The sequence below is a fragment of the Marmota monax genome, unplaced genomic scaffold, assembly GCF_021218885.2.
Source record: "Marmota monax isolate L192 unplaced genomic scaffold, Marmota_monax_Labrador192_F-V1.1 WCK01_AAM20220418_F8-fsc00036, whole genome shotgun sequence".
Taxonomy (NCBI): Eukaryota; Metazoa; Chordata; class Mammalia; order Rodentia; family Sciuridae; genus Marmota; species Marmota monax.
In genome coordinates, this window is record NW_026694491.1 from 13,444,192 (window position 1) to 13,458,570 (window position 14,379).

Genomic DNA, 14,379 nt, shown 5'->3' on the forward strand with positions numbered 1-14,379 from the left:
TGTATGTAACCCAAATTTTCTTTATTCATTCATCCATTGATGGATACACAGGCTGGTTCCATAGTTCGACTATTATGAATTCTGATGCTATAAACATAGGTATGCATTTATTACTATGGTATGATGATTTTAATTCTTTAATTAAATTTAGTTCTTTAGTAGAGAAAAGGAAACAGGAAGGAGAGGAGGAAAAGGGGAAGTTCTGAGGACTGAATTAGAACAAATTATATTTTGTGCTTTATAATTTGGTCAAAATGAATCCTAATGCTATGTATAACTAAAAAGAACCAATAAAAATTAATTCTTTAATTATTTTATTTCTTGTCCCTTCTATCCTTCTGTCCCTTTAGGACAAATACCAAGGAGTGGTATAGTTGGGTCATATGGTGGTTTTATTCTTAGTTTCGTAAGGAACCTCTTACTGATTTCCACAGTGGTCGTGCTAATTTATAATCCCACCAACAGTGTGAAAGTGTTTCTTCTTTCCCCCATATTCTCTTCAGTATTTATTATTATTTGTGTTCTTGATGATTGCCATTCTGACTAGAATGAGGTGAAAACTCAGTGTAGTTCTGAGTTGCATTTCCCTAATTGCTAATGATGTTGAACAATTTTCATATATTTCTTGGCCATTTGTATTTTTTTATTTCAAGAAGAGTCTGTTTAGTTCCTTTGCCCCTTCAATAATTTTTGTTGTTAAGTTTTTGTTTTCTTTGTATACTCTGGATATTAATTCTATGTCAAAAGAGTAGCTAACAAAGGTGTTTTTCCCATTCTATGAGTTCTCGCTTAGCACATTTGTTTCCTGTGCAGTGCAGAAGCCTTTTAATTTGATGCCATCCCATTTATTAACTCTTGGCATTATTTTTCAGAGCTTTAGGTGTCCTGTTGAGAAACTCATTGTATGTGCCTATGTTGGAGTGTTCACCCTACATTTTCTTGTAGAGGTTGCATTGTTTCTAGTTTGATTTCTAGGGCTTTGATCCATTTTGAATTGGATTTTATGCAGAGAGATAAGGGCTTCCTCTCATTCTTCTAAATATAGATAACCAGTTTCTCTAGAATCAATTGTTTAAAAGTCGGTCTTTTTTTTAATATATGCTTTTGGCAACTTTGTCAAGAATAAGATGACTCTATTGGTGTGGGTTTGTCTCTGTCTTCTATTCTGGGTCTGTTTTTATTTCTTAGTGAGGAAGGAAGATTTACTATCCTGTCAACTGAGTTTTTCTAGAACAAAAATTGCCCTGTTCTGGATGTATGTATTTTTACAGTAATGAAATGTAAATAACAATATTCCTTAGAACCATCTCTGAGTCCAATTGGGCTGGATCAACAGTAACAACCATGAAGATTGGCTATTTAATGAAAAATAACAACAAAACAACTTTCTATATTTTATTAAATGTCTGCTTTCATCAACACTCATATTAAACTAAGATCAGTATTTTTTCCCTTTTATTTGTTAATTTATCTCTCATGCATGTTTTAGTCAGATTTTTCTTTACAGTGACCAGGGCTTCAGACAAAAACAATACAGAAGAGAGGAAATTTATGACAGTTTCAGAAATTCTTCCTCACCTCAGGCTTAAAAGCTATGGAGTGGGTTGTCTACATTAATGACCTTTATCCATTAGATGCCAGCAATACCTGTAGGCCTGACTTGAGAACTGAAATGCCTAAACATTACCAAATATCTCCTTGAGGTTTAAGTCTCTCTTTGTAGAGAATGACAGAGAATCTTCAGTTTAAAGAATAAGTAATAGTAATAGTAATAGTAATAAAAAGGAAGAACAGACTTGTCTGTGTAGCTGGCCAGGACTGATATGCTTCCAAAGCTTCACACTACTTAATTCTTCCAATCATTCAATCATTCAAATCACAGTTTCCTGGCACAGACACCACAATATGTGAGCATGTAAAAGTTCTAACTCTGATTTCCAAGCATGAAGTCTGTGTGTGTGGGTGTGTGGGTGTGTGTGTACATATGGGCATGTTCATGTGCTAAAGATCAAACTCAGGGCCTTATGCATGCTAGGCAAGCACTCTACAACTGACCAACCTCCATCCCCTGTCCTCAAGCATGAAGTCTTATTCTACAGAGTCTAACACTGAAAGTGTTTCACTGAGAATCATCCCTATGCATGGTAGCATTTGCTATCTCATTTTCCAGGCTGGCTTAGGAAAGAAAGAATAGTTAATGTAGTTTTTTTTTTTGAAAAATATATTCAGGGTTCTGAATATTTTTATACATATCTATAGAATGCAATCGATTATTCTTTTTTTTTCTCATGCATGTTTTAGTCAGCTTTTCCTTTACTGTGACCAGGGGACCTGACAAAAACAACACAAAAAGTACAGAGTTTGCGAAGTATGTTTTGGAAACTAATTATTTTTAATATTCTTAGTATTTTGAAAGTGGGATCACTATGAAATCGTTATCATGCATTTATACCTCAAATTTTAGTTAAAGTTTAATGTCTACCTTATACAAGAAAGGAATGCTGCTCTTTTATTGATTCTCTTGCATTGTAACTTCAATGCCTTTTTCCTCTGGACAACTGACTGAAGAAGACTGAATTTTATCCATTTATATTCATTTTCTTAGGCTTCATTCATAATTCCTTTTCTATAAATACCTATTTTGTTGGATTTTCAATTTGGCATTGCAGTATCAAAACCTGATACTTTTTATCTTAAAAACTTCAAGATTTACATTGTTAATTTATTCCCTGATGCTTTGTGCATATTAATAACGTAATAGATGATATGTTGAAAGACTATTAATTGTACAAATATTGCATTTTTAATTGTTAGGTAACTCCATTCAGTGATTTGTATAGTCTTAAAATTAGTTATTAAAGGAGGAAATTTTTTTAACTCCTGATGATAATAAAACCAATGTAAAAAGTCTCATATTCAGTTTTATGCTATTAATTCACAGTGAACATGGAAAAGCCACCGCAAATTGGGCTTACAGAAGTTGTTAAGATTTCATTTAGTGTATATATCCACTTAATTTTATGAAAGATATTCCAAAAAGAAAACACATGAACAATGAAATGGTAGAAGAGTAATCAGGTATATACATCTCTTTTCAAGGAAGTATGCATATTAGAACAAATAATCATAATCGGAGAGTTACAAGTCAATGAAAGATGGAAAATATGCTTGGTTCATTTATGAAGCAAAATATTTTGGAAAGTAAAAAAAGTAAATATTTATGATGCTAAATGTCTATACAGAGTTATATTGGTAGTGTACATGCAAAAGAAAAATTGGTTGAAAAGGTAGAAAATATTATGGAATAGGTTAGAAAATATTGGTAAAATAGTATCGTTAACTACTGTTGTGAGTTCAAGAAGGCTACTGAGTAAGAATACAAAAACACCTTTCTCTAAGTAATAATATTGATAATTTTGTTATTGTGGTTAAACATCTATATTTATACCATATATTTTTACAATGGACAAAGCTGTTTTACTCTTTCTACTTGATATTTGCAGCAGTCTTTTAAGGAAATATTAGTGAAATACATGCACATTGCAGTATTATAGTTGCTGGTACATGGGATTAGAAAAAATTAACTTAATTCAAAATGTCTGTTAATGGTGGTTAATATGACATTTAAAATTTACATTTCAACTTTGGTTATTTTCACTATTTTTGCATATATTTACAAGTGAATCTCATGAATGTTGAGGAGAGAAAGAAGTCAACAAATTAAATAAGAGTATATGCTATAAAATGATGAATCTTTATTTTCTTCAGTATACATATTAATAATTTCAAAAAATTATGATTATAGATAATTTTAAAATAAAATTCAACAGAAGTATGCTAAGTTACAAAACAATATTTCTGAGAACCATGTTTAATATTATCACATTAAATATAGTATTAAAACACATATATAAGAATATTATGTGCATAAGAAATGTTATTAATTTTTGGTACATAATTATACCTCTATGATAATGGGTTTGGAATCTGTAATAAAATCTGTTGAATAACATTTTAAATCACTTTTAATTCAGTTTTCATTTACCAAAACATAGTAAAAGATAATTGCATGAAATAATTATGTGTTGCTGGGAATCAGTTTAGATATGACTACAAGTGTAATTTTTTGTTATTAGCCATTTTTTAAAAAACAAGCTAGTTACAGTCAGTTCAAAACACAACTATGATATTTTTCAAATTTTCAAAATATTAATTTCATTGCATTATATTACTGATTATGGTATGTTAATTAAAACCAAAATGTAAGATACACTACTTAACATTATGCAAGGCAATATTTTAAATAAATATTGTTATTTATTAGTTACTTTTGCCTGCTTAAAGTAGACATCTGGTAAATTTTCTTGTTCTATGTGATCATGTAGATAACTGATTCAAATCTTTCTAGCCATATCGTTTATCCAAGAAACATCATGGATAATAAGATGTTAGGAATGCAAGTATTATACTTTTAAACCATGACTTGACTGGATTTTGGCACATGAAATTTCATATCTATTTTTTAAATCACAGGAGTGAACAGTTATTCAATTAAGCTAAAATTCCAAATTTAACTGGTGTGAATTAAATTTGAGTATGAGGGTCACTTTATTCTTATACATGTACAATTTTTATTGTTTTTAATCTGTAACACAGAACTATTACATTTGAATCCTTTAATCTATGTAGTCTTTTATTTTAAAACCAGTGAACTTATAACTAACCTATACTTGGAAATAGCTATTGTATTTCTGTATAACCTCCCAACAAGATGTCCATCTATTGGTTACTCTTTCCCAGAGTTTCAACAGAGGACCCCTTCCAGAGCCACTGTCCATATTAACCTGAGCATCTATCATCAATCTCCTTGTCCCTGTTCCCTCACTATTAAAGACTCAGATACATGGGACTTTGAATACTTGGATTTAGACTAGATGTTCAAACAGAAGAATGGTACAGTTAAAGGAAGGCATACTTGTATTTTACCTAAAAGTGTTCAAACCAGGACTTTGATTATAGCTGGGGAAATAGTAATTCTATGGGAAAAACATATACTTAATGAATTAAAAATAACCATTGACATGTAATCTGTTCATAAATTGTGAAATTGTTATAAGATGGTAGGTTATTCTAATATATTTTCAGGGATTAGTACTAGACTAGCATCAAATCCAGAACTGGAAGAAATGTTCCTACTTCCTAACTTTGTCACTTTAGGCAAGTTGTTAGTCATTCTTTGTCTCAGTTCTCTCATCTGTAAAACAGGGATGATGTTTGTATATGTTGCATTAAAATCAGAAGGTATGTGTCTCAAGCAATAGATCTGAATCCATTGGATAAGAACTGTTTATTACATTATATTACATGACTAACTAAATTTTCTGGTCTGTTTGTATCTTTAACCTTTTGTTACATGTGTGTTTATAGATGTCACTACTTTTACTAGAAGTACACTTTCAAAGGTTGGGAAAGGAACATCTATCTTATTTAGTCCCAATTCTAATGTTAAATTATTTTACTCACCCCAGATGATTAGGTTTTCTTGGGGGCTGTGGTCAAATAAAAACTATTATTTCTTTAAAGGAATGGTGATTTATTATTTCTAAATCAGCTTAATTTTGAAGAATATTTATTTTCTCTCCTTTTTATATTTTTATTGATTTTTTTTACTTTATTAAATATGCTGAGGACCTCCAGTCTGTCAGTCTAGCATTAGGGCATCACTAATATAACAAGAAACTTAGCACTGGAACTGAAATTAAATGAAATGTTACCTTCCCAACCATATCCCTGTTTCCTACAATATGCCAAAGATACTGTCCCATAAATCATATGTGTCTGTACCATGCACATTTCTCATGACAGTACCAGCCACAGAGGAGGTGCTCAGAGGATATTTGTTGATTGAATAGACAGAAAGTCAGAGCCATATTATAAAATAACTATAGTTTTCAAACTCCTAAGCATGCTATAAAATAGACTCTAGACATGATGAAGCATATGCTAGTTGTGGGAGATTTACTGCCTAAATTCTGTAATGAATGGTCATTACTTTTAAATGTGTTCCCTCAAATAACAGAAGTTTGGAAAATTACTTGGTTTGAGTGATCATTGTAAAAATTCTAGAAAATATGTAGTAATAGCTGACCTGAATATGTGAGGACTCTGTATAGACTTCTAAAAACTTAAAAAGAAAGACCTGGAGCCAATGAGATTGTGAGGTTTTTAATAAAGGCATCAGTTGTCTCATATGTAACATGGAATTAATCACATGTTTCTTGGCTGTGCATCATGACCATAGTGCTACTTATCTACAGGAGTTGAAAACTAGCAGGCCTCTAGGGGAGGCAATATATACAAGAAATGTGGTCCTTACAGAGCAGGAAGCATTCTAATTGGAATAAGTATCAGGAAATTGCCACATATACAAATATTGTTATTCTACTATTCAAAAGGTCACTGCTGCTGAAGGTTCAAATTTCTAGTGCAGGGGGTTAAGAATTTAAGTCATGTGTCATCCGTAGCTATAGATCCACAACTGATGGCCTTCTCCCCCCCATAGAAAAGAACAAGACACGAAGACTACTCTGAGAAGACAACAGGAAGGACTTTTGAATATATGAGAGATTCCTCAACTAAAGAAGATGTCAAGACCACTCAGAAAAATTTTATTACCGAATCAGCTTAGGAACAATATTATGGTTTTTCAAAGGCACAGAAGGCAACATATTCAGGGATACATTCTTCCATGACTGGCCACTGGGAGAAGTCCTTCCCTGACCAGCTGAGTACTCTAAGGGGACACTCTACTTTCATTGCTGTCACAATTTATGTGATAAAGTTCTTTTAAAAAGTAGTTTTTTTCCAATTAAATCCATGTGCCTAAATAAATCATCACATTTATAAATTTGCTTTTACAGTATATCGGTTAGGACTGTAGACCCTGGAACCTATTTTCTTGATTGAATTTGAATCCTCACCAGTACTACTGTGTGACCTTAGGCAAATTGCTAACATCCCCAGAGTTTCCTAATAGGTACATGAGATTAATGTTATTAACTACAATACAGAATGGTTGTGACTAAATAACTTAATATATACAAGAACTGAGAACAGTGCCTAGAATATTTTAAATGCTTTCTATTTGATAGTGAAAATCTTCAATGATGTATATTTTAATAGGACTTTTTTTTTAAGAGTTTATCCCTAAGCACTAAAAAATAGCATAAAGATGTCTTTGGTTTAAACACAACAGCTAATAGCATCATTATCTAAGGTTGATATTTAATTTTGATTTTTAATTTAATTTCACTATTATTTATGAAAAGTTCATATGAAATTAGTTTGAATTTAACATGCAGTAAATACAGAGTTTGAGTACTGCTTTTCAAATCATCCAAATAAGTTTATGCCTAATTAAATGATAAAAAACAATTTATAGTAATTTTGAATATTGCATACAATGATTAAAATATATCAAAGTGAGGATTTACTTAGAGCTAATTTATGCAATGTATCCATAATACAGAGAGTAGTTGGTATCAGTTCCTTTGAGAACATGTTTATTTTTGTTTAGAACATTTTAATGTAATGTTTTTGTACTATTGTACTATTTTTAGAACATAAAAAATAATTTAACCTCATTTTTTTACTGTTAAGAATCATCAAATGAAGAATTACAAACATTGTCCCAATACCACACTTACTTCAAAATAGATTATCATCACATTCTGAGTCATTGAATGCAAAACATTGTGTAAGAGAACATTAACAACTCAGTGTGGATTGTGAGTAACCACTTATAAAGTGGCTAAATTTTACTGGATGCTCTTCATTAGGAGCTAGACCTAATCTTTTATATTTCTTGGTGGTGTTGATTTATTCTTCCCCCTTTAGTAGTCACTTTGTTTTCACCTCAGGAGTAAGTATAATAATTAGCTCATTCAAAATAAATGTGATAACATAAGATCAGTCACTATTGCTACTAAAATATAAGCCCTATAAATTCTTAGTGGTGAAAAAATTCTAGAAACTAGGAAAATCATCTTCAGTGTGTGCTTCATGGAGTCATATGCTTTGAGGATATTATATAAATAAAGCAATAAATGAGTTTGACTTAACTTTTACAAGAAGACAGTTTCTACTCAAAACATCTTATGTCAGCATAAATCATATTGGAGTATAATTTATTTCACCTCTTTTGTTTCTTAGCAAAACCTATTATGAAAGACATAATCAGTTTCATTTCTAGTCTCAATGGGAAGTATGATCTTGCAAATTCTCCAATAAGAATGACTTAGAAATCATGGCACTTCCTTGCTTCTCTTACTCAAGGAAACTGTTTTTCCCTCTAGAAAACTATTTTTCTCCTCAGCATTGTCACTTGAATATGGTTTGTCCCCCAAAACTTCAGGCAGTAGGTTAATCTCAATGCCATGTGCTAATTGTATTTAGAAAGTGGAAGCTGATTCCATTCATGATGCCAGAGATGAGTCATTGGAAAGTAATTAGGATTAAATAAAGTCATTGTGGTCAAGTTACCATGATTTTATTTTAGTGGCTTTATAAGAAAAGAAAGAGAGAGAATACATATACACGTGCAAGCTTGCCATCTCTTGCCATGTGATGTTCTGTGCCATCTCCCAAGTCTGTAAACAAGACCATTATCAGATACAGAGTCTAGACCTTGCACCTCCAAAATAACCTCTTCTTTTTTTTTTTTTTTTTTTTTTTGATAAAATAGGTTGTCTCGGGTATTCTGTTGTGATAATAGAAAACAGACTAATGCATCCTCTCCCAGTTTTTATAAGAGAAAGTACTATCAAAACAATATGTATATGTATGTTCCAACTCTGCCCCCTTCCTACTATGTTCATTGATAAAATTCTGCTCCAAGATAACATTATCTTTCTTCTAGACTGCTTCAATAAGCTTCCAACTTAGCCCTCCTCCCTCTATTTTTCTTTTTATTTATTTATTTTTTTTTAATTTTTTATTGTTGGTTGTTCAAAACATTACAAATTTCTTGACATATCATATTCCACACTTTGATTCAAGTGGGTTATGAACTCCCACCTTCACCCCATACACAGATTGCAGAATCACATCAGTTACACATCCATTGATTTACATATTGCCATACTAGTGTCTGTTGTGCTCCGCTGCCTTTCCCATCCTCCACCCTCCCCCCTCCCCACCTCTCCCCTCCCCTCCCCTCCTCTCTCTCTACCCCCTCCACTGTATAACCCTAAGGGTCTCCTTCCATTTCCATGCAATTTCCCTTCTCTCTCCCTTTCCCTCCCACCTCTCATCCCTGTTAAATGTTAATCTTCTTCTCCTGCTCTTCGTCCCTACTCTGATCTTAGTTACTCTCCTTATATCAAAGAAGACATTTGGCATTTGTTTTTTAGGGATTGGCTAGCTTCACTTAGCATAATCTGCTCTAATGCCATCCATTTCCCTGCAAATTCTATGATTTTGTCATTTTTTAATGCAGAGTAATACTCCATTGTGTATAAATGCCACATTTTTTTTTATCCATTCGTCTATTGAAGGGCATCTAGGTTGGTTCCACAGTCTTGCTATTGTGAATTGTGCTGCTATGAACATCGATGTAGCAGTGTCCCTGTAGCATGCTCTTTTTAGGTCTTTAGGGAATAGACCAAGAAGGGGAATAGCTGGGTCAAATGGTGGCTCCATTCCCAGCTTTCCAAGAAATCTCCATACTGCTTTCCAAATTGGCTGCACCAATCTGCAGTCCCACCAGCAATGTACAAGTGTACCCTTTTCCCCACATCCTCGCCAGCACTTGTTGTTTGACTTCATAATGGCTGCCAATCTTACTGGAGTGAGATGGTATCTTAGGGTGGTTTTGATTTGCATTTCTCTGACAGCTAGAGATGGTGAGCATTTTTTCATGTACTTGTTGATTGACTGTATGTCCTCCTCTGAGAAGTGAGTTCATTCAACAAGCAGAAACCAGATACATGAAAAATATACACAAGGTCAGGGTCCTACTTTTCGGGCTTCCCATTAAAACTGGATGCACTTATTTCTGTGGTCTCTTCCTGGAATTCTTCCCTTAGGTTTCTGATTAATTCCTTTATGTTCCTAATTAAATGTCACCTCCATAGAGAAGTCTCTCCTAAGCTCTCTAAGTAGAGCTCTTGTTCTTCCAAGACATTTTCTATCCCTTCATCCTAGTCAGTTTTCTTCATAGCATTTACCACTATCTGATACTATATTAGTTACATATCCATGTCTGTGCTCTTATCCTCTGTGTATTACTATATATTTAGTATCTGCAGACATGTCTGGCACATAATGGCATATAATAAACACTTCCTGAATGAAAGAATCACTGGTTTCAATATTGGACTGTTTTTGATTTTATGATCCAATATCATCTAGTATCATCTCCTTCCTTCCTGTTTTTGTGATCCTTCTTCAGTTTTTAGTCTTCAGCAAAAGTGGGCTCATTTTATTTCCTCTTATTCATCTCCTCTCCAATTACTGCCTTAACTCTAACAAATCTGACTGTGGATATACTGTGGTTAACTTCTAAAGACAAATAAACATAGCTTCAATTGTCTTTCATGATAATTTGCTCTTTCCATGACCCACTAGGACATTTAAAAAAAAAAAACGAAGATACTTTCCACAGTTGTTGGTGATGTTCTTCCTCCTCCTCCCTTCCCCCTTTTCCTTCCCCACCCCCCTGCCAACCCACACCCCCTTCTTCTTGTTGTTCTTCTTTTCTGGGATTAAGTCTTCTGATTTTTATGTAGTCACGACCTCAAAGTGCATCTCTCATTAAGTGCAAAATCTAGAAAGGGTATTAATGTTAGATTGTCTTTGTGAGTTTACACATGTGTGATGACAGAAATATAAGGTACTTTGTTTTTCTTTCAGATCTCCAACTAAAGACATGGATTCGGAAGAGAAGGAAATTGTGGTTTGGGTTTGCCAAGAAGAGAAGATTGTCTGTGGATTAACTAAACGCACCACCTCTGCTGATGTCATCCAGGCTCTGCTGGAGGAACATGAGATGGCATTTGGGGATAAACGATTTCTGCTGGGGAAGCCCAGTGACTACTGCATCATAGAGAAGTGGAGAGGCTCAGAAAGGGCTCTTCCTCCACTAACCAGAATCCTGAAGCTCTGGAAAGCATGGGGAGATGAGCAGCCTAATATGCAATTTGTTTTGGTTAAAGCTGATGCTTTTCTTCCACTTCCTTTGTGGAGGACAGCTGAGACAAAATTAGTGCAAAACACAGAGAAACTGTGGGAGCTCAGCCCAGCAAATTACATGAAGACATTGCCACCAGACAAACAAAAAAGAATAGTCAGAAAAACTTTTCGGAAACTGGCTAAAATTAAGCAGGACACAGTTTCTCATGACCGAGAAAATATGGAGACATTAGTTCATCTGATTATCTCCCAGGATCATACTATTCACCAGCAAGTCCAGAGAATGAAAGAGCTGGATCTGGAAATTGAAAAGTGTGAAGCTAAGTTCCACCTCGATCGGGTAGAAAATGATGAGGAAAATTATGTCCAGGATGCGTATCTCATGCCCAGTTTCAGTGAAGCTGAGCAAAAGCTAGACTCGCCGTATGAGGAAAACCAGATTCTGGAAGACCTGAGTGAAAGGGATGGAATTGTACAGCTGGAAGAACGACTGAAATATTACAGAGTGCTCATTGATAAGCTCTCTGCTGAAATAGAAAAGGAGGCAAAAAATGTTTGCATCGAAATAGGTGAAGATGCAGAAGGGGCAGCTGCTAGTGAACTGGAAAGCCCTAATTTAGAAAGTGTCAAGGGTGATTTGGAGAAAAGCATGAAAGCGGGTTTGAAAATCCACTCTCATTTGAGTGGCATCCAGAAAGAGATTAAATACAGTGACTCACTGCTTCAGATGAAAGCAAAAGAATATGAACTCCTAGCCAAGGAACTCAATTTGCTTCACATTAGCAACAAAGATGGCTGCCAGTTAAAGGAAAACAGAGGGAAGGAATCCGAGGTTGCCAGCAGCAGTGGGGAGGCTCCTCCCTTTACTCAAGGGGCATTTAACACGTATACAAATGACACAGACTCGGACACTGGCATCAGCTCCAACCACAGTCAGGACTCAGAAACAACTGTAGGAGATGTGTTATTGCTGTCTACATAATTCAAATGGTTCTTTCTGACTTGCTTTAATACTGCTCATGTTTGTGGAAACTATTTTAAATATAACTACTAAAAATGAATAAATCATGTTAAGGTATTCAGTCATTAATACAAACTAGTGAGATTGTTTTTTTTTTTGTTTTTGGTATAAGATTCCAATGTACCTTTAATTATCATAGGTTCAAGCAGTGAACTATTTATTAGGAATGCAGCAGATCTAGCTTATTTAATGGGAATTAATTGATAACCTCCTATAGCTTCTATAGAAAGTGAATTATATAAATGTTAAAACAATTCTCAAATCACACAAAATATTGAAACTGTACGCATGAAGAAGTAAAATTAAAATGTGTTGTAATATCTTTTTCAACATTTTATAGTTAGAATGTTTAAATCTGTGAATTATATAACAGCTATTATGTTGTAACTGCATTCATTCAAATTTTAGTTCTTTTAATATTTAGATTTTATAACATATCATGTCTGCCATTTCCTCTACCCTTCTATCTATTTAACCCTATGCAACAGGTGGCTCTTGGGACATGTGTAAGTCATGGCAGAGGATCAGAGTGGGTCTAGATGAGTCCAGGCCAAGCACTGCATACAAACAGCGACTTTTCTAAAGAAACTTATATTAAGAGTTATACATTGGCTTTTGCTGTCTGGTAATCTAGGTCTTATAAATAATAAAACCAATGTTTTGTACGTGTTCATTCTTTGAGTGATGTATGTGTCAGAGAAGAAATCAAAGAGTCATAGTATTATTTCTTTATTCTCTATTTACCTAAGTTGAAGCAATAAAGTTGAAATGATAAAAATTTAGTGTTCCTCAAATGGATAAAATAGTGTTTTGTATACCAAAATTATTAGCATTTGTCTCTGAACATAAAGAGGGAAACTCACGTGATAAAAAGACTTATTCTGGTCTTTGTTGACTTATACTATCAACAAAATTGTCTTTGTAGTACTTTATCTAAGGTGCTTAAAAGAAGCTAGGTATTTAAAAAAGCACTAGCACCATCCCAAGCATTCTAGTAAAAATCTGTGAATTGAATGGATTTTTTAGGTTCTATCTTGACCGACAGTCATTATAGTGCCAGGCTACATTTGGTTGCCTGATTTTAATTAGAGATATATTTTCTCCCTCCTGTCCTTCTTTCCTTCCTCACTTCTCCTCTGCCTGCTGCCTGCCTTTCTTTCCTCCTTTCCTGATTCGATTGCTCCCTTCCTCCCTGACAGTGAACATGGGAGGTAATCATATGCAAAACAGTTTTATCATTTTTTGTACTATTAACTGAGTCCTTCTGCAGTTTATTTTATTTTTTTTTAGCTGACATTTGCCCTACATGTCAGGGTATATAAGTAGAAATGTTATTCTAATTTGTGGATATTGGTTAAGATTCCCATTTCTTCCCTTTTATTCATATGATAGTGCTGCAGGTTTTAACTCAGTATTCTTTCCTTTTGTTCCCACTTTTAAATTTGAAAGAATTTGATTTTTAACAATTCTATCGCTGAAATTTTCTTATCTTGTTCTTTCATTCCTTCCTCCCTCAGTTTTCCACCCAACTTTTGAGAAATTATTTAGAATTTCCATAGTGTTACAATTTTCAGGAACATCTGTTATCATTTCTTGTACCAAGGTTTTTGTCAGCCATATTTGAAGTTGGCTGACAAGATAGGAATTTAGATTCTATGGAAATAATGATAAACACTAACTAATAATGCTAACATGAGCTTTTTTTTTAAAGAAATAATCAAATAAATCACCTGTGAAAGGAAACTTTACCTGTCTAGTAGCTATTAAATCATTAAACAAAATGTTAAGCTATTGACATATTCATTGTTCACTGCTAGGGATTAAATTCAGATCACTATAAGTGATAACCCCATTGTAAAGTTGTTTTCTTACAGTGAAAGTAATCCCTTTGGATTACTCTTGTGTTTAGTGAGAAAATAGAGGAACACTGCCTATCTCCTTATGTAATCTCACTAGTTACTTGAATTCAGAAGAGGTTCTGAAAGGAAATAAAACAGGAAAAATAATTTCGTTTCAAAAACAGAATTAACTTCTGCTTTTATATTGCTAAGTACAATAATGCATTCTAAAAGTCAATTGTTCTATATTTTACAGTAAACAATGTTTAAAACTCTTGGTTAAAGGCAGAATCATTGATTTTTCAATTCACTTTAGAATTTTGATCTGAT

General features: G+C 33.5%; 1 protein-coding gene across 2 annotated transcripts in view; it reads left to right on the top strand.

Annotated features, from left to right (window-relative positions):
• Nucleotides 1–13,959, top strand: part of Rassf9 (Ras association domain family member 9) — a 36,806-nt gene extending 22,847 nt beyond the window's left edge. For both annotated transcript variants that reach the window (XM_046419369.2, XM_046419368.2), the window contains one exon: nt 10,912–13,959. In XM_046419369.2, coding sequence (XP_046275325.1) covers nt 10,928–12,172 — 1,245 coding nt within the window. In that variant the 5' untranslated portion in view covers nt 10,912–10,927 and the 3' untranslated portion in view covers nt 12,173–13,959. The remainder of the gene's footprint in view (nt 1–10,911) is intronic.
• The last annotated feature ends 420 nt before the right edge of the window (nt 13,960–14,379 follow it).